Here is a 24,677-nt window from a genome sequence, read left to right as displayed (position 1 = left end):
TGTGTGACATTATTACTTTAAGTTCATACAAGTATTTTTGTTTACAGTAGAAATGTGTACAGTACTAATTGTAAAACCTATAATTGCTGTCACTGCTGTCATACTCACACTCAAAGGACATTATATTCTATTACTCATAAAATAACACAAAATCCTTAGGGCAAATGATAATGACATTGCAGAAAATACAGCAAAATACTGTGCAAATAGGCAATGACATGATTGTGTTTGCTTCAGCTTTCATTAAAATCATCCATAGCATGTGTGTGTTTTTATGTAAATGTATCTGCATGTTGTGTGTTCATCTCCCGCTCTTACCCCATGTCAGGTCCAATGAGTGAGTGTCTACGCAGCATGGCCCGGGCCTGTGCATTGGTTAGGTTCCCGGCTGGCTCTCCATTGATAGCCAATATTAGATCTCCAACCCCTAAGCGTCCGTCTCTGCTGATAGACCCTCCGTGAATGATACTTCGGATCAGCATACCCACACCATCCTTCACTGCACTAACGGTCATACCTGTAACACAGGAAACATATCAGTATAAATCTGTGTCAGCATGTAAAACATGCATTATCTGTGTTGTATCCCTAACGCAATTAATATAAATTGAAAAAAATACAACACTTACACTTTTAATATGGGTGTATACTTTTTAAAGGAGTACTTTAGAAAATCACCACATCTGTAGTCCTAATTTCCCAGTACTCAACCCCTTTCAAGGCCAAGTTTTATTACAGACTTCTATAACGCAACCGGTTTGCATTGAAGTCCCTGTAGTTACTGAATAATAAGCCTGATGATTTATTATGATATAATAAATCACTTACATTCAAGGCACAGAAACAAAAACAGCCTGTATATTTCTGAGATGAAGCAAGGTTGGAAAAGGGTCATGTAAAAATTAATTATACTGGTTTATATTAGTGTGCTATGAATCATGTGTTCTATGCTTTTTTCTCTTTTCTTTCAAAATAACTGTCTGTGTTACTTCATCATATGCAAATAATATTAAACTACCTATTAGACCAAATTTCATACAAGGAAATACAAGTAAAAATATTTCCATTTTATAATAAAATACGACAGTTTTAAATAATTATACCTCAAGGTAGTACAATATGTGATATTTTGTCAGATAAATGACAAACCTAAACTTGAGTTGCCCTTGACAACAGTGATGGTCCTCTCGAAATTGCTCCCTGGAGTCATTTCTGCTTGATCGAGTTCTTCTGCAGTTTTGACCACGGGGAATTCCCCTTCCTGCGAGGAGACACAGTTTTGCACAGAAACATAAAATCACACCACCAGAAACACAAGCGTCACCACTCAAGGCAAGGGCACACAGTCTGGAGAGAGGTGAAAACTACCTGCAAGGCTCTAGAGTACCAGTACCTATCCACAGTTTCTAATGGGATGAGCCGGGATAAGAGAGGGTCGGAGGTTCAAAATAAAGGCATGCCTGGGTCGCTGGGAAGATTTGCCCTCCGTTCCAATACTGCTTTTAACATGTCCCTGTCATTTCTCCATGGGGAATCCCCACAGGCCATTCCAATACTGTATTGGCTTATTAGGAGTTTGTTGGATGACACTCCGGATTCCTTCTCAAACCCCCAGAAAATGATGGGAAAAATTTGGTGGGAGAAATAAAATACTTTGAAATAATTAATAGTGTAACACCACGTGTGCTGATGTAACTTGACTACATTGCTAGTTAGCTATTTAGGGATACAAATTATAATGCCACATTATGCCAAATTTATCATCTGAGTTATAAAGTGGGAAGGAAACACATAAACGTCCATGAAAGCAATTATTACAAGCAACATGCTGATCAATTAATGTTAGAGATATAAGTGATACATTTACGTTCACAATGTATTTACCTTCTCTGTACATTACAACGGAACTTCTAAACAAACAGACTGGACTACAAAGTCTATACAGTTAGCTAACAAGCTTGCAACCTATAGAGCTCCATCCCCACATTCCCTTGTCTTGTAAGTGGCCACTTGTTCAATATAGGTCCTACATTCCAAATTGTGAGGTGAAGTCAGCAAAAGCGTGTTAAAAACACTATTGAAACGCGGGTTGATCTCCTGTTTTGTCCCCATATTTGGTCAGTATTTCAAGTCTATACTGTGCAAAATAACTAAGCAACCAATATCCAACGTATAAAAAATTTCATTCTTTCATTATAATTTTTCTTCTCCCTCCTGAAAACATCCAAGTGATCATATGTTCCCAGATAACATAGAACTCTTTACCTCCTCTTGAGTATCCTCAACGTAAATGCTTTTAGGAACTTGAAGCTCAGGCATGACTGGCCCCGCCTCCTTATATAATAACTTTACAAGCTCCTCCTCTTTAGAAGTGGAGGTGGGGCTAGCTCTAGATATTCCAATCGTGGACAACAACGGATCCACTGTCTCCATTTCTTCTAAGCCGAGGTCCACGATCAGATCTGAGTGGGCAGAGCCAAGTCTTAATGACCCTCCCTCACGCCTCAGAGAGGCCACTTCCTCCTCTGGAGAAAATGGTTCGGTATCATCTGCGATTCTGGACGCCGTCAGGAAGGGATACTCCATGAAGGAGTCCAGGCAAGTGTTTCTCTAGATAAGACAAACATTGCCACATTTACTTCATATTACATCATACAGGTGGCATTTACATGAAATACAATATGTATCAGAATGGTTCTTTTTTCGGAGGCTTGCAAACACGCTGGAACAGACACAACACACAAATAAAACATATTTTTGCACTAGTTAGTCTAATTGCTCTTTTTCAATGATAGATGCAGCTCTTCAGTGTTCAAGAACCACTGACGATAGCCAAGATATCTTTAGAGCAGCATATTGTGTTGTAATTTATCATAAAGATAACATTGTCACATTATCCACCCCTAGTACATCACAAATGTTATGGCCACAAATATGACCAGACAATATTCTGGTCAGCTCTTAGAACAATGATCTAGTGAGCTTTGTTCACAAAACCAATGGAGGATAAATGACAATAATAATCACACAGACCACATACTCCCCAATTCATGACTGTGGTTGGTCTTCAGACTGCTATAACAAGGCTCCATCTCTCTAAATGATTCAGTAGAGGCCCTGCGCTGAATCCAAACAGCAACAGCACCCGCTAGGACCAATAAAAACTCAAATAAAATCAGAGCTGATGGGCCTTGCTGCAATACAGCCCCAAATGACAGCAAAGAGAGCCATTATACAGGAGACGAAACAGCAAGTTGAAGTGTTTCCTCTGAATGGGCGGTGGGAATGGGCTACTTTAGCTAATGACACTCAGTGGGGCATTAGAGTTGTTTGGGTGGGAGAAAGCTAATTTATAGAAAGGTTTGGGGGGGGTTGCTGATAGACAGGCTGAACTGCACTACAGGGGACCAAGTGGAAGGCACAGCATTATCAGGCTGTGACTCTACAGGATGAATGGACAGCCTACTATTGCAAAATCGCAGACACTGAAAACCAAATGAGCAAAATTAGCAGTTTCTCTCATTTCTGTTCTGAAGTTCGACAGAAAAATTAAGTGCATAGTGGTAGTTCATAAAACGCATTTAAATATGCAACAAACATACACGTACACATCTTGCACGTGGGTACATTGGCAGATTTAAAAGGAACTGTTGGGCAAAAGATCAAAACTACACATAAATACATACATACATACATCATCTAAACCGCTTATCCTTCTGGGTCGCGGTGGGGTGCTGGAGCCTATCCCAGCTGTCATTGGGCGGAAGGCAGGACACACCCTGGACAGGTTGCCAGTCCATCGCAGGGCAGACAGACAGACATACACACTCACACACACCTAGGTGTCTGCGTGGGTTTCCTCTGGGTACTCCGGTTTCCTCCCACAGTCCAAAAACATGCAGTCAGGCTGATTGGGCATGCTAAAATTGCCCCTAGGTGTGTGTGTGTGTGTGTGTGACTGTGTATGTCTGTCTGTCTGCCCTGCGATGGACTGGCGACCTGTCTAGGGTGTGTCCTGCCTTCTGCCCAAAACTACACAATTTTAACCAAATACAGTCCTTCAGACAAGGTATGTTTGGTGTCTGAAGTTTGGTTCTTTGGTTCTGCATTGTAACTATGTGGCTAACAAGTAATATAAGCTTATGCTGGGAAGTAGGAGCTCAGAATTCCATCAGTTGCAGCATTAAAGCTACATTAGAGTGATTAATGTTCATGATGTACTGACTTTCTCAAACTACTACTGCACTGTAAAGTGTAACAGTTGCACTTAATTTTTTTGGGTTTACTTTACTCATCTGTTACACTTACTAATGCAAATCCGTTAACACATACTATTTCTTGTATAATCCTTAGTTACTTAGGTAAAGTTAGTTGAGATCAATTAATTTGCAGAAGTCCTACAGACTAAAGAGTATTCTGCCCAAGTTAACACAACTTAAATACTACAGAAAGTTGGAGTAACTTAATCTGACACATTCAAACCAATTCAAAAACGAATTGTTGAGATAGTAACTCAGTCATTTTGAGTAAAAATCATTTGTTAGCATATTTTGAGTTAATGTAACTTTATTCAAGTGTTTTATGTTCACTATTTTTATTTAAGTTGTCTTTACAGGTAGGTACAGACAGGGTTGCGTTTACATTCAAATGATTTGGACTTCTCATGCTTTTCATGTAACTTTTGAGAACTTTGGACATTCAAATGGGATCTTTGAGTTGAATCAACCTCTTGCAGTTTAGTCTAGTTTGTTAAGACTCCTCAGCTTTACTTGATGAAAGCTTGGTCAATGCAACCTTGAGTAAAACTTGCATCATTCCTATTGGCTCTAGTTAGCATGCATAGTGGGCATGTCTTTCCACCTTGTTTAACCTACCATCTCTGTGTAGTCATTCTCCCCAGCCTACCTTCCCTTGGGTGCATATTTATTTTCTAAATTGTGGGAGCTTGTCTACTTTCAGTCAGTGCTGACTGTAAATCAGTGCTGAGTAAGCTGAGCTGCCATGACCCCATCTGCTGAGTGTGGTTCTGAACACTTCAGACCACTTCTGCATTCTGGGCTGTATTGTCAGTATTGGGCGAGATGGTCCAAAACAGTATTAAGTTAAACTGTTTCAGGCATTCTTGTCAAAAATAGTTTCGCTTTTAATGGAAGAAACTGAGTTATCTGAACTTGAGTGGCTAGAGTTGCAATCGGTTTCCTTAAACCATCTCGAGTTTACCGAACATATTAGGTTTTACAGTGTGGGTCTGTATGTTAAATGGTACTTTATTACTGTTAATGGTATGAACAGTCATGTTGATAGGACATCACATTCACACTGATACTTTCCAACTTTTCAAGTAGGAATTCCTAATTATGGGGGCATTTTCTTTGGTTATTCCTAGTCAAAGGGTGGAAATAAGTCATCTCAAAACAGATTAATTTATGTGGTTTCCGACATCGTCTAGTACTTCTACTCTACTTCTACTATACTCTATATCTGTAAAATCAGACAAAATAAGAGACAAAATACTGGCTTGCCAATGGCTGCTACTACTGCTTATTTATGTAACGTACTCAATGTTTCTAGACAACAGTATGTCACTCAGTGTTAGCAACCACAAAAGTTAATGCTGTGTTAATTGATGTGGTACAAGCTTTCATTTCAGACACCCGACATGTCTTGGCTACATTTATGGTAAGAGGAACTTTTGTGAACTAAGTTTGTAAAGTAAGCTAGAGGTATAAGTACAATATTCAGAGACCTTCTGTATCTTCTAGCCTTCACATTGAACCACTGTGAAATGTAGTTGGTGGTTATAGTACATCCAATCAGTGTGATTTGCTGTGAATACCTGAGGAGTGGAGGCCTGCATGGTCATCTGATAAGTCAGATCAGCGCTGCAGGTGCTACCATGGAGGGCAATCATGGACGCCTGAAATGTGTCGTCTTCCTCGTTGCCATAGTGACGATTGAATGCCTTCTCGTCCGACAAGTCCACATCACTAGAGTCGATCTGGAATCAGTTAGTCATGCTAATCAGATCTGATTCTGTGGGATTTATTCCAAGGTTCAATACATCCATAAACATACAGTTCAAAAGGTCTGAAGGCCAAGCAGTTCTAGTTTTGCGGTTACTTCAAAAAATTATTAGTAGTTTGCACGGTTGCTGCTGAATTACTATTATTAATTATATTTTGGTTTAATTTTAGTCTAAAGCCTGATTTTCTATTGTCATTCAAGTTTCTATTCACTTTAATTCTCAGAATTCACAGTCATCAGTAAACTGTCAGCTGACACCACCTTTTACAAGCATCGGAAGAGATATTTTATTGTTTTATTTATTTATTTGAATCCGGTGAAAAGCTATGGCTGTGTGTTCAGTGTTGTTTTGCAGAGAGCAAAAACATCCTTTATGTTTTTGACACTGACATTGAAAAATAAATAAAAAAGGCAGAATTTTAGACTCGAACTGGGTGATATGGAATTTAAACTAAATACAAGTCATGTCACACTATATATGTATGTATGGATTAACTATGTATCAACTATGCCTCGAAGTTTCTATGTTGCTAATACATAAACATGATAAATTATTAACACCATTCATTTGTAATGCCTGATTCTGTGACTGTAGTCTTTTTGTTCTAATACATCTTTTAAGCACCATGAAGTCTCATTGATGGTTCTCTTGAAAAAACTAAAGTTACTTCTAGCTGCTGCCATGGTGATCACTGTACATTGAATCTGAAGTATCTTTTTTTGAGCAAAACACAAGCCTGCAATATCAGTAATATCAATAACATTATCATCAGAGGGCATCTACAGCAGACTAAAACACTAGACGATGCTCATGGAAGAGATGGCAGACCTATTTATAACTTGCCTTCAGCTGTCATTCTGCTACACTGTTTAATAGGGGTGCGGGAAAAACTCGATTCTTAGATGCATCGCGATGCAGACGTGAACGATTCTGAATCGATTCACAATTGTCAAAAATCGATTTTCTAAATGTTTAATTTATAACGTAATGTTGACGGAACGCAAAAGGCGGAACTGGAAGTGCGGAAGTGCAGCGCCCGGACAGTCTGTGACGGCACATAACAAAAATACAACTGGATGAGTGAGAAATCCGACTGGCTCCCTCTGCATTAAAGCCAGGTTAGATCAGGAGTCACAACCCAAATGTTAAGAAGAGACATTTTGCTTTTCAACAAAGTCAAACCACCTTGGGAGCCGCAACATTTAATGTCCGGTATGTGTTAATGTCGTAGTATGGGCTAAAAATATAAACGAGAGCGCAGATTTACTTTGCTCTACTTTAAGCTTTAGCTATAGCCGCTTTCCTTCCAACTCCGCCAGAAAACCTTTCTTCAAAACTAGAAGAATTTCTTGTAAAATGTCTCAGCATCCGGCTGTTTTATGAGGCTGAAGTCGCTTCTCATTCGCTTCTCACACTAATTTTCCCGTTTCACCTTAAATTCTGCCTTAGGCGCCGAATGTAACTGCTGCACCATTTAAGGTGGAACGGGAAAATTCGAAAGAGAAGCGAGTTCATTTTCGCAACTTTTTTTTAACTCTCGTTGCAGATTTAACCAACCGCGCTGCTTATAAATGCGAATAAGTCCTCCAAATGTTCGTCTTAATCTCTCCCCACTCTCTACAACGAGATCAAAACCCAAGTTATAAGATCACTAAAGAAAACGGGAAGGATGGCTGTAACGCGCAGCGTGGACCCCCATTACCACTGGATCTTATTTCAGGGTAACAGCGCATTTTATCGCAGATGAGTGGCAGCAGTGTCTCTGAATGAGAGCCTTCTAGTTCACTTGCCACATCACTTCCATTTGATTTATTAATAAAAGATATTTTAGATATTTAAAGCAAGGTATTTGTAATGATCCATAATGCATTTACATTACAGATCATTACAAATACTTTGCTTTAAAACTACCAAGTCCTCAGACAGTAGGAAGATAAAAATCCTGTATAGAGAAAAAAGATGCATCAAGATGCATCGATAATTGTTTTATAATCGCATCGCAGCCCTCTGAATCATAATCGAATCGAATCGCGAGGTGCCTAAAGATTCCCACCCCTACTGTTTAAGTATAGTTATGCAACTACTAGGGCCGTCAAACAATTACAATAATTAATTGTGATTGATCATATTATCTTGTACAGCAACATGACAGTCATAACTCTAGACTAGACTAAAGGTTAAAACAAATCCAAAACTTGTCTTTTGCTGTCATTCCCTGGCATTTGGTGCCTTGCACTAGTAACTTGCTACAGAGACCATAAGTCATAAATTAAAACATTTGTTTTGTATTTTCTTTTGAGTAGCAGCATGTCTTATTACTGACTGACCAGCGCTGGCTCAGCACGGAACATCACTTCTTCCTCCTCCTCATCCTCATCTCTCTCCTTCTGCACCAGAACCGAGAAGATAGAGGAGGAAGAGGCAGCATCATCCTCAGTCTGTAAAGACAGTGCAGAGAAACTCTACAGACCATTCAAGATGACAGTTACAAAATCGGTTGCAACCAACTGGTTAAACTGCTTTGGATTGGGTTTGATGTGAATCGATTAATAGCCACAATTTGATTGAGCAAGTTAGTAGTGCAAGGGGTGTTAGCAGGATGCTAACTCTAATTATGATCACTGACAGCTGATTTTTTAAATTTGATTTGAAATTTTGGGATGCATTACATGCAGATAATTTGTTGGGTAATGATTATTGCAAAACCTCATATGATCATTTGCATCTTCAGCGGTTATGTAATTCCATTACTGTGAATGTGGTTATAGAAAGACTTTCAATAAACTACACATCAGAAAAGGGAGGAGGAGAGGAGAGGAGTGAGAGAGCAAGAAAGCAAGAAAACGGTGCATGGGAGAGAGAAAGAGGGAGAGAGAAAGAGACAGAAAGGGGGGCGTGAGAGGAAGAGAAAAGAAAAACGGCAGAGAGGGAATGATAGGGGGAAAGAGAGGGAGATATAGCAAGAGAGGGGAAGAGAGAGAAAGCAAAGAAAGAGAAAAAGAGAGTGAAATATCAAGGGAGGGAGAAAGAGAGAGAAGGACAGATAGAAAGAAAGAGAGAGAGAGAGAGAGAAAGAGAAAAGTGTCAGCACTCCCCACAATGCAGAATGATTCGATACGGCAGCGATACATGCCTTCAGGAGATGAAAAGCTACAGATAAACCAGCCGCTGTCAAATATACCAGATATAAATCTTCCACAGAAAATATACAGAATAAAAACCTCATAAAACAGAACTAAAGTCAACTGAAAAACGTTACATTTTTATCAGCTTTAAAAAACTTCTTCAGACACAAGCAGGGCTTTGCCTACAGCATGAAATATTTAAAGAACCTGTAGAGGAATCAGGTTACTGAAGCACAGGCTTCACTAGCAGACAGAAACATGCAGAAATAGACACTCACAAGCACACACAAAAACAAGCACTTTGTTATTATTATTAGTCACAAATGTCAGTTTTCTTACAGGAAGAGGCTTGGCCACCCCAATGCGGACTGTGCCCAGGTTGGCCCCCTTCAGCGCCTGCACGGCCTCCTCCAGACTGGCGCTCTCCAGGTTGGTGTTGTTTACATACATCAGCCGGTCTCCTGGCAACAATCGCCCATCCAGCTCTGCCACACCCTCCGGCACCAACGACCGGATCACTATTACTGTCTTATCTGGGTCCATGGGGTCCTGCATACAAACAAAGAGACGTGGAAATTAGTACAAGTGTAAAACTCCGAGCTCATAATGATTCGAGTCGATTCTTTTGGAAACGATTCAGCGCATCAATCAAATATTGCTCTATGGCTGGGGCCAAAATGGTTCTCTATTACCTCATTAGTGTTCTGTTATTTAGGGGTGAACGATTTTGTTTACACTTTCTCATCATCAGCCTGCGTCAGTATTCAACTCTCCCATTAACAAACCAAGACGAGTTCTTACTCTCCTTAGTTTCCGCCGTAGACATTTATTTCTCTGTCCATGGCTGCAATAACTAACAACACTCAGTTTTTTGCTGTATGATGAGCAGCAAACAGTAAACATGCAAGGGTCTGTGCTGCTGATTCAAGAGTCGAGAGAGTCTGATAAGGTTTGATTTCGATGGCTTGGAGTAGGTGTGGGCAATGTGACAATATTTTATCATTAATGTGATAATTGATGTCGCAATATGCATCTCTGAGTATATTGTGGATATTGTGAGTACATACAAAACACTTAACACATGCATGTGTCATTACAAACACAGCATAATAAGTCCTATTTAATCCTTTAGTGCAATGCAAGGTCTGAAACATTGAATGTTTAATTATCATATTCATAGTTTCTGACAGTTTTTTTATTGTCTTTTTTGACTGTTTCTAACTTATAAAATGCATTAATAAGCGATGATGTTAATTACATGCATCCCGAGTGTAATTTAGACAGCCAGTCAGCAGTTTAGACATTAAAACAAGCATGATATTTGGAACCCGTTTGTTAAGACTGACTTTCTAGGTACTTAAATTTGGTACTAAATGTCAGTCTTTCAATATTTAGTAGCACTAGTAATTCAGTCAGTACATTAAAAGTACTGAACTCAGCCCTAGTTGTTATCACCGGTCTTTATGTCACTTACCTATCATCACTTGATACTTTTACGCCCCAAGGTAGCCTTAACCTTCAAGATGCCAAAATACTTCTACATCCACTCCTCTATTCTCAGATTCCTAGTTACTTTAACAGGGTCAGATTTGTTTTATTTCCAACGAGGTTAGTGGGTATAACATAACGTATGCTGAGGTTAGTCATGTCTGTGACCATCCCTGACCCTGAGCTGGACAGTGAGGGCCAGATGTATATTTAGTTGATATGTCTGCTGCCATTGTTAAAAAAATCTCCCATCAACATTAAAACATTATTGATAATTTGCACCTGATTTTAAGAATGGAGAGAATTGTCCCTCAAATGCATATGTATGACTGAGAGAAACATTGCTTTTCCTATGTACACTCTTAAAAATTAAGGCAAAAAGAAATCTTTGGAGTAATTCCACAGAAAAAACACTTATGGGCCCCTAAAGAACATTTCAATAGATGGTTTATGGAAACACATTTTCGTAAATAAGATGTGCATGTGTGAAGAACCTTTTTAAAGTTTAAGGAACCTGTAAACAATGTAAAGAACCATCCATCTAAGCCAGAAACTTCCTTTGAACGTATATTTTTAAGAGTGTACATGGGGGGTAAACTGTGCATTTAGGTTAGCATGGCAGCTTTGTACATAAAATGCATGCTCTTTGGGAAGAATGCATTGGGCAGAAAACATTTGCTCCTCAAATCTGGCAGTCTTAGCCCACCGGTCCATCTTCTCACCTGGTAGTCTAGGATACTGAAGCCCAACCCTCGTTCTCCTTTCTCCAGCTCAATGTCCTGAATCTCTGATTCCCACATCGCCAACGGGGTTCCAGCCACCTCCTCCGTCACATGATCTCTCACCCTCTTCTCTGATTTGTCTGACGCAAGGAAGTCCTCAACATCACCCAGGACCTTGATGCAGAGAACATAAAATCTCTGTCAAGTCTTCACTGAACTAATATATTCTCCAGAGGTGAAAACAAACTAATACATTTATTCTTATATCTACAAAGTCTGAAACAGATTTCATGGCCTTAAAGCCTGTGTGTCAGAAATAAAACTCTAAAGTCTGTCGCGTGACAGCGTTTCTCCGTTCACCTTTGTCTGTCTGAGCGTCTCTGCAGTGGGGTTAGGATTATATCTGTCCACCTGCATAACATAATCTGACATAATCCAGACGAGGGCAAATCTGACAGCTCTTTGACAAGCATGCTTTTAGTCAACAGTAAACAAGCAAGCAATAATACTAAAAAAAGAAATATTAATTCATTTAAAGCACCAATTAAGAATTGCTGCAACATGCAGACTAGTTTTTAGCAGCTTTCAGAAGCCTTTGAATAATACAAAACACAAAAATGTACTAAGGGCTCCTTGTTCTTTTAGCACATTCAGTGCTAATCCTGAGACATCTTTGGTCCTATTTTGGCTGTTTTAGATTGGGGTCCCCAACTCCATTTTCCAGCATCAAACATGATCAGGTATTTGTATAAACATGATCAATTATTGCTTGCCATACCTTTTCTGTGGACTCTGTAGGCACCTCCTCCAGTCCTGATTGGCCAGGTTGGCTGTCATTTGAGGGCAAGAGGGCAGGCCTACAGCAAGCCATGTACACACACACGGGCAGCTCCTTCAGAATGCTCACCACCTCCTTATGAGTCTCACCTCTTAGAGATATACCATTCACCTATAGCACATATACAAACACATACAGGACTGTGTAAAAGTCACCTACACACATTATTTACAACCACTTACCTTGGCAATAAGTATATTTTGCCAGCAGTAAGACCATATCTCATTGATAGATGAAAATAAACATAAATACATTCAAATGTGACAATAATTTCTTGTTTCAAAATAACTTAGTTGATATCTTGGAGGCTAAAATTTGTTCATTTCCACCACCAGCACACCTGATTTAACATAACCAAGCCATCCAGGGATTGGATAATAACTACAATTAATACTGGGCAGCCTTGACGAGAGGCTTGGAAATGGTTAAATAACTTATCAGCAAATAAGTGACATACTTGGTTAGATTAATACCTTTTGATTTTAATATCAAATGTCCTTAGATTGCTAAACAACAGAGATCTATAAATATACACACATATACTTACATTCACACATGCACATCGACAACAATGAAAATGAAGATGACTTTGGTCATGATTAAAACAGCAAAATCATGTCTTTTTAGGTTGTCAGGTTTTGTCAGGTAGGTTTACAACGGTACGACCAAAAAAGTAACATTTTATTATTATTTTGAACAGTTCCCATTTGAATAGGCAGAAGAGTAGAAGAACGTTTTTGAATTGTATGCATGAGGGCTCAACAGGCAATTGATTCTGCTAGATATACTTACTAAAATAACAAGCACACAGCTTAAAATAGTGGTTTTCAGGACCACTTTTCAAGCGCATGACAGCACAACTACAATGCTGTACTGGGCCAAAAACAAACATCCACAAACAATAACACAGACAACTATTTCATCCATGTTCTCCAAGAGAAAGTGGTACAATAAGCCAAAGCTAGCTGTTTATTCCAGTCATTTTGTAAACTCTTTGTTTGTACAAAAGGTTTGCTGATGTCTGGCCACACATATTAATACAGAATTCAGCCAATGTGTGCACACCTAACACTGTATATGTCAAGTATTTTACCATGGCTTTAAATGCAGCACAATCAGATTTTAGAACCATCCTTGATTTTAGGCTTGTGGGACATATTTTTATTACTGTAGGGAAGCATCCATACCAATACTGCTGTTGGGCTGATACTGTGCTCATGTACTCGTACTTATAAAAATACCAACCACTCCAATCACCAATACCAACATACGGTACCTGCTGACACCATGTGATGTAAGCCAAGTGTACACTTCCACACTAATGAACAAACGACTCAAGCTCCCTCACATAGAGAGGAGTTACTGAGTCCTTGGAGGTTAGACACAAAGTTGTCAGTCACTTTGAACATTCTTCATTAGCATATTCCCACCAGGAATACATAGTGTGATTTTAGCCCATTTTTAAACACACACAAACATAATTACACAGGTGGAGGCGTGTAGGCTAACAAAACAGAGATAAAAAGTCCATGCATGCTCTATGCCATATATATAGTCCTATCAAAGTCCATATATGCTGACTCTACTCTCTTTGACTGAGTAGAACTGCGAGGTATAAGCATTAATTTTTTAAACTCTCGCTGCAAAACAGGATGTGTGGAGACCGTGTTGTCCTACTGTGTATGTTTCAGTGTACAGTGTGGTACAAGTTAGCAGCACTGCTATACGTCAGTTTCTCTGTGTTTGCCCAGTACTCTGTGCACTGTGTGTTATTTAGAATGAAACAGCGAATTGTTCATAGATAGAGCCGTCTGTAGGGGCTGCGATTCACTTAGCATTGACCTAGAATTTTCATACAGTGTGAGTATATAAATATTAGGGTTTATTCGTACACAGCAGACTATTCAAAGTTACAGTGTGAGTCACCAAAGAAATATCTGGCTTCAGAGGATATTCAACTACAGCTCAAAGAGCCAAACAAAAGACTTCAGACATAAAACTCCACAAGTGAGCTCCTCGGATTAGCCTTGGATGTGATTCCTGCTGTCACTGTGCTACAGAGACTGTTGTTGAAAGAGGCAGATCGGGGTTCAAAATGCGACTGCTTTAATTACAGCTATACAGAAGTTCAGGAACTTCTATAAAAATGAAAAAAGAAACAATCCACTCTTCTCCACTGCATTGCTACTTAATGCACGGTAGTTAATGTAGAAAAGCTAGGTAACATTAATGCATTTAATTTAAATCAGGTATATACATATGCAGACACATATCTCATTCTGACAAGGTATAAAAACAAACTTGTACAATACTCGTGTGTATATGTTTATGTGTGATCACACTGCACCTCCAGTAGTTCGTCTCCACTGTAGAGTTTTCCAGAACGTCCAACAGGTCCCTCAGGTAAAACTGAGCGTATGTAGTGGTGACCAGCACTCGCCTCTAGACTGATTCCCAATCCACTACTTTCACTGAACTTCTCTATCTGTACAACCTACTCTCTCACACACACACACACACACACACACACACACACACGCAAATGTATTCTTTAACCACTTAAACTTGAATGGTCCACTCTTCAGTTTTTTTACTCTCACAACTTGCATTGCTTTATAAACATTTCACAATAGTTAATGAATAATTCATTGTAGTTTTTAAACACTGTAGTTACTGAAATTTCATGAATAATATAAATTATTTACTGAACAATGTCTAGTAGAGACTGAATTTGAATAATAATTACTAAATGAAAATTTACTAACTGAATAACATGCCTGTATTTGAGGGGTTAACCAAATGCCTTTTAAACAATTTGCAACAAACAAATCTAAAAATATTGAGATTCATCATATCACATCTGCTGCGGTGTAGCCTTTTACAGCACATCTGCTCTGTCTGGCCCTGTGAGTGTACTGTGTATAATTACTGCAGCAGATTACTATCTGCACAAGCATATCAATCACAGTAGCTAGGGTTCACACGCCTACACTGGGCAAAGCAAAAAATCCATCATTTTACGTTATTAACAAGCTTGTCATTCATAAACAAAATTCCAACACTATTACATGTTGCACTGACTTTTTATACAGCAATGACACCTTTTTGAATGAATGACTGCAAGGTTAAAGTAGTCTCTGTATGTTTTTCCTAAATTCCTGGGCACTTTTCCTGTTCTATTCAATTCAATTCTATTCGATTCTATACTAAGAATTATCCTAGGTATCCTAGGCAACACACAATTGTTTTATTGATTTTTATGGCTGGTGATTTTATATACACTGTAATCTATTATACTGTATGAAAAACTCACAATGACTTCATTGCTGGGGCCAAGAGCATTCTGCCACTTCTTCATCAGCTCCTCTTCCTCCTCTGTGCTTAGTTTGATGCCTGCAAGACAGCAATAGTGCAGTGACAATTAGCACTAATAAGCATAACAAATTGATAAACATGCTAAAAATAACTTAAAGGAAAGATAAAATACATGGACAGGCAACTGGCACAAAAAACATATTAGATAAATAATACAAAATAATTACTACAAATTCCCTGTAAGAAATGGTAAAATACAATGATTTTTACTTACCATTCTTTCGTTCAGGTGTGCATGGTGAAACAGCATCAGCTGTGCTTCTGGAAGCTTCTGATACGTCCACATGGAACCTTTCTTCTGAACACACATACATGTACAAATACACATTTTAAAATGTGACCTTCAATACACGTCACACAAGAGTCTCTGTTTTGTCTCTGTCCTCTCTCACTCTTCTTGTCGTTCTTTCTCAGAAGAAGACACCCTGTGCTTTGCCTCATCTAAAGTGATGGGGTTGTTTTTTTTCCTCTCCTCCTGTCCCTCAGTAATCACAGGCTGGTTAAAATGATGGGATAGAGGGAGAGGTGAAGATGAAGGGATGAGTGAACGAGTGCTCTCAGGGATGGGCGGAGAGGTTTGGCTGCGAGTCTAAATCGAGTGCTGTAATTATGGAAACAAGACACGCACACACAAACATGCTTGTTTTTGTACCATGTCAGGACTTAGGGTCATACAGATGTTCCATTTGTGATGGAAGCCTACATGTAATCATACATATGTATTATATACAGTACTGTGAGGATATCAGAGACCGCTCTTCATTTATATAACTTCTAGACAAAACAGCCATTTTTCCAGAGATTCTAAGGAGATTAGACATAAGCTAATACACTGGCAAAAGGAAGAGGAACCTTCCACTGTGAGAAGACAGCTCAACACTATGGGTCTGTAGGGGAGTGTAGATGTCAAGAAGCCCTTACTGAGAAAAAGAAATAGACTGAAAAAGAAGAAAACAAAGAAGCTGCCTGTGTCACTAAAGTGTCCAGACCTCAACATCACTGAGAGGAAAAAATTTCCTGCAAATTTATTTTGAATACTTTTGAATACTTCCTGATTCTGTAAAATTAATAACTTCTACTTAATGGCCTTTTTGATTAATAAATTAACTATAGAGGGTGGTCTCTATTTTTTTGCATAGTACTGTGTATGTAGGTACCTACATGTAATAATATTTTCCATATTTTCCTATGTATATGAGTACCTATACGTAATTATGTCACTATATAAGTAAACATCTATGTTACCTTTATGTAGTAATATGTCTCGTATGAATATATGCAATAAGAATTTTCTGATTCTAATCCTAATCCTTACTCTAACCTTAACCAAAAAGAAATGCTGTTGCTCTGTTAGTTATAACAAAAAGCCTTTTTAAGTCTTGACATTGTCATTTTTTTTACCAAAGGATGATTTTGTCCTGAAAATGTACAGAAACAAGCAACCACACACACATTCAGAGAATAAAATCATCCTCATCCCTTTTTACAAACCAACAGTGAAGAGTTAAGACCAACTCCGAAGCTTTAATTCCACCAAGACCTTTGAATGCCTCTTAATGACAGACATTATTACTACTGATTGTGCTCCTTGGCACATTATGATTGCTTCCGACAGCTCTTAATCATCACGGCATCAACAACTGACCAACAATTAACTGTTACTGTTTCTGCCAGTTATTAATATCACGGTTACCGTGAGCAGTGTCTATGGCAACACATTCCAGTCTTGAGTCTTGGGACACATTTTGAGCAGGTTTCGTTTCTGTGGTGACAGGCATGATTGGCAGGGGTGTGTCCTCTGGCCTGAAGCCACGGCGGACGAGTTTTAGATGGACAGTTTGGCCAGTGTGTCGTAGTACCTCTACTGCCTGTTGATTGGTGAAGCCCTGTATGTCCATACCATCTACCTGCAGGGGGCAGACATTAGCAAGAAACACTTAAGTTACATATAGGACTTACTTTTGCATTATATTAGAAATCTGGTAATTTCTGATTATTTTTACAATTAATCACGGTTTTTAAAAATGGGCCAAACAATAAAAATGGAATTAACTAAACCATGCATAGTTTGTCAAAGATTACAAATTACTTTCCCAGAAAAAGATACTAGAAAGCCTTTTAAAAGAATTTATTGAAAATATATATTAAAATATATGTGGTAAAAAGAGTGTTTCTTACTTTGAAAGAGAGCAGTAGAAGCATTTAAAATACTTCATTGAGATTGTTTTTAAAACTGATTATTTTTTTAGTAAATGAGTTATCACAATAGCCCTACAAATATATACAAACTCTTTTATGCTATGGTAGACCCAGCAAGAACTTGTTAATATAGAGGAATGCTTATATCAGCTTTACAGACAGATAATCTAAGACAGACACAAAACATGCACGCACATCCACCACATCGTTGCCCACCACAAGCCCTCACCAACACAATGAAACAAACTATATGAAGTGCTCAGTATCACTTCCAGTCCTGCATATCCAAACAGAACTAGACATAAGGTTAATGTACTAGGTATTGCTTTAACATTATTGCTTGTATCATGATGCATTATTTTACAGTTTATTTTGTAGTACCTTAAGATTTACAGTTAAATGAAAAAGGGATTATAAACATAATTTGTAATTATTCTAAGTACAGTACAGCATCCTTTGATGTTAATTAAAACCATCTTGTGTTTATCTGATTCTCATATTTGGATATTTTAGTGAGAAGTCTCTGTAAATCACTCACAGCAATAATCTGATCTCCGACATGGATACGGCCATCTTGCTCAACAGCACTTCCTGTAGTTATGCTTTTCACAAATATCCCAGAAGGCTCTGCAACACGAAACAAAACACAGTGAAGGTTAAGCAAAGATCATCAGGTTAAAGACTGTAATAAGATATTATTCTATTAAATACACTAGAGAACAAGTTGTACTGTATCACCTATAGAGAGTTGGGAATAACAAGTAATGGATAACTGCTTAGCACAACAGTCACAACAGTATACTGCTATACCAATGGCCGGATTTGCGTCGGTCTTGTGTCTGAATTTAGTGCATACATTAAAAACAGATTTTTACAGAAAATAAAAAATTATTACACAGCGAAAATGACACAACAAAAAACAGATGAAGGGAACCAAACATTAGCCTGTCAGTTACATCCTAATGCCTGTATTTCATCAGCGTAGATTTGGCCATTCAAGGATTGGGGGGAAACTCTAAACTACATAACATGCACAATAGTTTTAGCACATTAAAATACATTTTATGACTCAAATGCGTCACAAATAGAATATGTTACATCAACGCAACTGCTGTTTTTACGCTTACTTCACTTATGAGCAACCAAACAACACATTTTAACAATATAAATGTAAAGCACCATGCTTCCATGTAGTTACTCAATAACAAGTATTAAAATGACTAACTGAGTAACACTCTTGGGGATCAAGGGTTTAATTTTTTCTGACAAAATTCACCATTTTTGTAATGCAAAGTGACAGTATGATTCTTAAATATTTGTAGCTTATTGCAATATTATACAAATCTGTAATATCATCCAAACCTAGAATAACAAACTCTAAATCTCACCAGAAGTTTTGTCTCCTATGTATCCCGCGATGGTAATGCCGAGGCCCTGAGCATTTTTTGTCAAACTCACATCAAACGCCCCTGGCTCTTCTTCTTCGTGACCCTGCTCAGTAACCGTTGGTAGGGCTACAGGTAGAGATGGGGTGTCGTCTACTGTTGCTCTGCTGATGACCAGTTTAACTCTGTTGCCACATTGCCGTAGCACCTGGGCTACCTGCTCACTGCCCAAACCATACAGGTCAGTTTCACCAATACGCAAGATGTGATCACCACTTCGCAAGCGACCGTCCTGCAGAGAGAGAGAGAGAGAGAGAGAGAGAGAGAGAGAGAGTGAGAGAGAGAAGGAGGGGTCAAAAGAAAAATGCCAAGTGTAAATAAATTTAATATATATGACCTGGAAACAATTCCTTTCATCTGTCTATTCAATCTTTTGTTTAATATTTCTTTTTAATGTTTAACCTGAACTAAGACACAGTTAACAAAAGCGTACTAATTTATGTTAATTATACTTTGACACAGAACCTAAAAGGAAAAATCAGAAATGCAGACTCAAATCTGTCAATACAGAATGTAAACAATGTTAATATTCATTACATAAAAAGCAACTTAAATTTTAAGTTTTAAGTTTGGTTGGAAACAAAAAGATTAAATTCTTTAAAAAAATGGACAGAAAAAAAATTTTGCAATCAGATTTTTTCCTTCGTGTAGGGGTACACAGCCAAGCAAGCTTACCCATTGCTTAGGCCTTTAGGAGCTGAACTGAAGGCCTAACATGTCACTAACTACTTATATCGTTACGAAGTGACAGTGAAATCAATCAATCACTTTGATTTCCAATGGGTGGGCACTCTAGGCTTTCTGGAAGTCCTAGGTCAGGGCTACTCAGTCCTGGAGATCTACTACCCTGAAGAGTCCAGATCCATCCCTTCTGGCTCTATTATTTAGATGTTTCTGAAGGCCTTTGTTACTTGAATCAGGTGTACGAGATTAGGGCTGGAGCTAAACTCTGCGGGGTGGTAGATCTTCAAGGCCAGGACTGTGCACAACTGTTCTAGATATATCACTGACTATCAATACAAGTGACAGCTTGACCAATGTTTTTCAGTCAGTTGTAAAAAGTGGAAAACAGTGGTGGCAGCTCTATGTCCAAGCTCTTTACTGAAAGATTTACTGTAAAATATACATGAAAGTTAAAATATATATGTCAATATGTCTTGTACAAGTTTCAAATAAAACACAGAATGTCTTCGCTTCAAAAGTCTGTGTTTAATTTAAAAAAATGTTTTTGTGAACTGCCATTAGCATTGGTATTAAGAGATTTTTTCTTTTGGTTTTTAACATTTAACATGTGTGAAATCAAGGCCAAGATCTAATAGTCACACTTCACACCTGTTCAAATTGTATGGTAAAATAACATGATCTGAATTTTATCAAAAACACTGCAAGAATCACAACATACACATCTCCCATGCTTCTCAAAAAGGGCTTAGCTGGTGGGTGTGCATGAATCTGTGAACAGTGTGAGCAGGTCAGACTTGATGTTCTTATTAAAGTTTTATCCTGCATGGCTCAGTAAGCCACAGGACCAGCTCCCACTTCCTCTCCAAAGCCACACAGACACACAGAGACCTTCTGGAGGATTCTAGTGCACACTGGCAGCTAGCACTTCTCTGGTTTAAACACTCAGCAAACGGGCTACTGCTAATGAAGGATGAGGCTCATGCTAGAGCATCTGCAGGCTGACCAATTCATTCAGCCATGTCAAGTAGCACAGACAGCATTAAAGTAATAGCTCAGGAAAAAAAAATCTGGTTTCCCCCCCATCCCAAATTTAGTTGATCAGACAAGACATGTTTGGTATCTGAAGTCCGCTTCTTTAGTTTTTCACTGGAGCTATGAGGCGAATATAGTTAACAACTAAAAGCAGCTTATGCACACCAATTAGCAATGTGCAAACTGCAGGCCTAAATCATCATGCGTTTTCAAATCATCACCGTATCTAGTTGTCAAGTAATCTCAAACAGACTTGCTTATGTGGTTTATAACACTGTATTACATACTGTGATCTAAACAAATCGACAAGAGTAGGTCACATAGCTAAAAGTAATAGTAGTATTGTCTATTGTTGGGCTATAGTCTTCTATTTCATGCTATTGTTTTAAAACAAGCTGAATTAACACTTGAAGCCATATCTCACCTGGTCTGCGATGCCACCAGGCAGGATGGTTTTGACAATAACTCCAGTGGTCTTTCCTCCGACGATGCCAAAACCCAGACCAGTGCCATCATTTACCAGCTCTATAGTCTCCACCTGAGTCCAGTGAGTCTGCACAGGACAGACACAGGACAAAACATTAACAAATGGAGAGGTGAATAAATGAATGAATGAACAAACAAATAGGTGGGTTAAAGACTGACAGTGTAAAGTTTCAAAAGGTGACATTCACTCTCTCAGTACAGACCATTTATATGAATTCACTGTTCTTGTGATGTCACAAAAACCAACGCAGTTTAGATATATCTGGCTATTGAGCCTAGAGCAGTTCAGCTCCGCCTATTTACACTGAAGTTATAAGGAGAGTTTCAGCCCAAACTGCTTTTTGAGTGAAGTACAATACAGGTCATTTACATATATCAACTTTAAAGGCACAGTAGTACAGAGTTTGGAAAATGGTCATGTAAAAATCAGTTTTTGGTACATAAAACGACACCAACATTTTAAGTGGACCACTGGGGCAAACAGACAGCGAAAGATACTTTAAGTTTTATTCAACATTTGAAAGATTTTGAGTTATTATATAGTGCAGATTCTAGAATGCCATTATCTATTTACAATAACTTTAAGTCAGCTTTTCTACCTCACAATTTGATCACTAGATCAACAGCAGTGAACATCTATCTGGAACTACACTGAATTCACATTAGTGAAAACAGTGATTCCAAACTTTTAAATGGTACTGTAAGCGTGTCCTGTCTCACCGCACTAGAATGTGCAGACAGTGTGCTGGCAGCGCTGGGCGTTCTGGACACTACTGGGCTGGACAGCTGAGGGACGGGTCCTCTGGCCACTGTGATCTGTACGCGCTCTGATGCTCTCTGTAACAGAGCAACTGCCTGCTGATGGGTGACATTCTGGTCCAGCGGCTGTCCATTTATGGCCAGGATCTGATCTCCTTCCTTAAGGTTGCCATCACTGATAAACAAGACAGACTGTTTAATAAAGTTAGAGTTTCATCTTACACTGCAAAAAGTGAGTCAGTCAACTTAATACATATTACATTACATCAACACAATAAATCAATAGACAAAACTGTAGTGTCCTTCAGGTTGAAAATGATGTACAGATTTGAATCAAGTAAAGTTATTCCAGTCTAGACATACTGACAAAGATATAGTGATATAGTCTAGGCATGCATGACCCTGAGTAAACTCAGATCATTTAAGATATAACTAGTATGTAATTTCCTGACAAAGTCTGATATCTTTTTTTTCTGTTCACCATTATTGTCATAAATAGAAAGTAGAAACCAGAACTGAACTCAGAAAGCACTGCATCTCCTAATCTAGATACACTGTCACTATTTATCTTCACGATCCTTTATCAGCCACCACTGATACACAAGTGAAAGAAATATTATAGCTTAAAAATGGACTCAGAATGCTGCAGAGTCCGATCGCTGCATGTCTGATGCTTTTCTATCAGCTTAACAGCAGCGTTGAAATGTAGAGAAATATTATGGAATTAAGGACAGTCAGCAGTTCACTATAAAGAGCTCCTTTCTTCAGTATAGCAGCCAGGTATAAAAATATTCTCTTAAGACAAGCAAGAAATCCATGGTCCTCTTTAAATGTGGGCATTTGTGTGTGTTGTATCACTAGGCTGCAAGTAAGCGAACAGATATTTTGGTGGCTGAATCATGTGGTACCATATTAACCATATCTGCAGAGTCTGGTCAAGAATTCATGTATTATTTTTTATTGAATTCGATTTTAATAAAATTAACGGCCCCACTTTATTTGGGGTATTTGGATAGACCCTTACGAACATGATCTAACAAAAATGAAATGTTGTATATTTTTAGTCAGTTTGTGTCACAAAGTAGGTTGAACAGAACAAGAAAGTGTCACACCTCAGCGTTTTATCATTACTCTGATTAAACAAATCAATAATAAGCTCTTACTGATTCAGACTGTGCTCTGAATGAGTTTGGGCACTCGCTCTGCAGAAATGTGGTGCATCCATCCATAAAAGAATACTTGTATATCTTTTATACAGTGTTAGAAACATGATAGCATACAGAAAGCCTGATGTTACACACTGACGTGCCACTCTCCCCAATGTGGACATGCATGCGCCGAAGTAAAGAGGACTTTACCAGCAAGACACTCGGTTCAACAGGGTTAATTAGCTATAAAGAGCCTACTATTATTCATTTAGTAATGAGGCTGAAGTTGTGCCGGTACATGCACACCTGAACTGCACTTTAGTTTCTGCTTTTGTATGTGCAGGTGTGTTTTTTGCAATGCTGTAGGTGTATATGTGTATGTGTTCATATGTATATGCGTGTGTGTGTTCCATTACCAGTATGCAACACTTCCTGTCTGTATCTCTTGTATGAAAATGCCCAGCTCTCCTTGGTTCTCATTTCGCAGTCCCACCACGCTAAAACCCAAACCACCAGATACTGGCTTTACCAGCTCAATATGAGTGACGTACCGACCCTGTGTAAAAGACCACATACACACACACACACACACACACACACACACACACACACACAGCAATAAACACAAAAAATAAAACAAATTAGACAAGTGTAAGTGTAACTATCACATCAGTATATTAGATTTTACACTTTTTAACTCTTTGTAGCTAAATCACTTCAAAGAACACAATGTGTTTATCTTCATTAAGCAAAGTTAAAAGTGACAGATAAAATATACAGAAGAAATCAGATTTTTGCACGTATGTGTGTGTATTTTATATTATCACAATAAAAATGTCCTGGCTTTGTAGAAAATCAGAGAAAAACAGGACAAAAACCAAAATGCTCCTGGCCTTGTAAAGTGCATTTTTTACAAAAGCTCCATGTTTTTATTGTTTTAATGTAACAAAATCATTTCTTACATTTCTGAGGTTAAGATCAGGGTTCGGTTTTTACATATACACATATAAAACATTAGGACTGGCCATAGAGGATGCAAAAAACATTGATTATGTTATAACGACAGCACATATCAAGGTCTGGGATGTTTTAGACAGTAAGCAAACAGTTGGTTCTCACAGTCAACATCATGGATGCAGGATAAATGGGCAGACATGAAAATCTGAAAGGGCCAAAGCATTATGGTCAGACGCCTGGGTCAGAGCATCTCTGAAATGAAAAGGCTTGCTCCTAGTCAGTAGTGGTGAGTATGAGAGACAAACCAAGAACCATGGACAGGCTACTGGACGCCAAAGGCTTATCAATGCACAAGGACAACAAAGGCTATCCCATCGAGAGAAAGGCTACTGTG

General features: G+C 38.5%; 1 protein-coding gene across 5 annotated transcripts in view; it reads right to left on the bottom strand.

Moving 5' to 3' along the window:
- The window catches only part of LOC118816662 (multiple PDZ domain protein), a 75,097-nt gene that overhangs the window by 32,950 nt on the left and 17,470 nt on the right, over positions 1-24,677 (bottom strand). For 3 of the 5 annotated variants that reach the window (XM_036583173.1, XM_036583176.1, XM_036583175.1), the window contains exons 5-21: positions 23,743-23,882; positions 22,140-22,353; positions 21,358-21,486; positions 19,161-19,449; positions 18,311-18,399; positions 17,267-17,480; positions 15,788-15,871; positions 15,512-15,591; positions 14,546-14,692; positions 12,139-12,309; positions 11,361-11,534; positions 9,490-9,699; positions 8,353-8,463; positions 5,837-5,998; positions 2,266-2,610; positions 1,150-1,261; positions 319-517 (exon numbers count right to left, since the gene is read on the bottom strand). In XM_036583173.1, coding sequence (XP_036439066.1) covers positions 319-517; positions 1,150-1,261; positions 2,266-2,610; positions 5,837-5,998; positions 8,353-8,463; positions 9,490-9,699; positions 11,361-11,534; positions 12,139-12,309; positions 14,546-14,692; positions 15,512-15,591; positions 15,788-15,871; positions 17,267-17,480; positions 18,311-18,399; positions 19,161-19,449; positions 21,358-21,486; positions 22,140-22,353; positions 23,743-23,882 — 2,870 coding nt within the window. The remainder of the gene's footprint in view (positions 1-318; positions 518-1,149; positions 1,262-2,265; positions 2,611-5,836; positions 5,999-8,352; positions 8,464-9,489; positions 9,700-11,360; positions 11,535-12,138; positions 12,310-14,545; positions 14,693-15,511; positions 15,592-15,787; positions 15,872-17,266; positions 17,481-18,310; positions 18,400-19,160; positions 19,450-21,357; positions 21,487-22,139; positions 22,354-23,742; positions 23,883-24,677) is intronic. The other 2 variants (XM_036583174.1, XM_036583177.1) reach the window with 2 other exon arrangements.

Source organism: Colossoma macropomum, unplaced genomic scaffold (assembly GCF_904425465.1).
Source record: "Colossoma macropomum unplaced genomic scaffold, Colossoma_macropomum, whole genome shotgun sequence".
Taxonomy (NCBI): Eukaryota; Metazoa; Chordata; class Actinopteri; order Characiformes; family Serrasalmidae; genus Colossoma; species Colossoma macropomum.
Note: the sequence above shows the minus strand (reverse complement) of the source record. Positions and strands in the feature narration are given on the sequence as shown.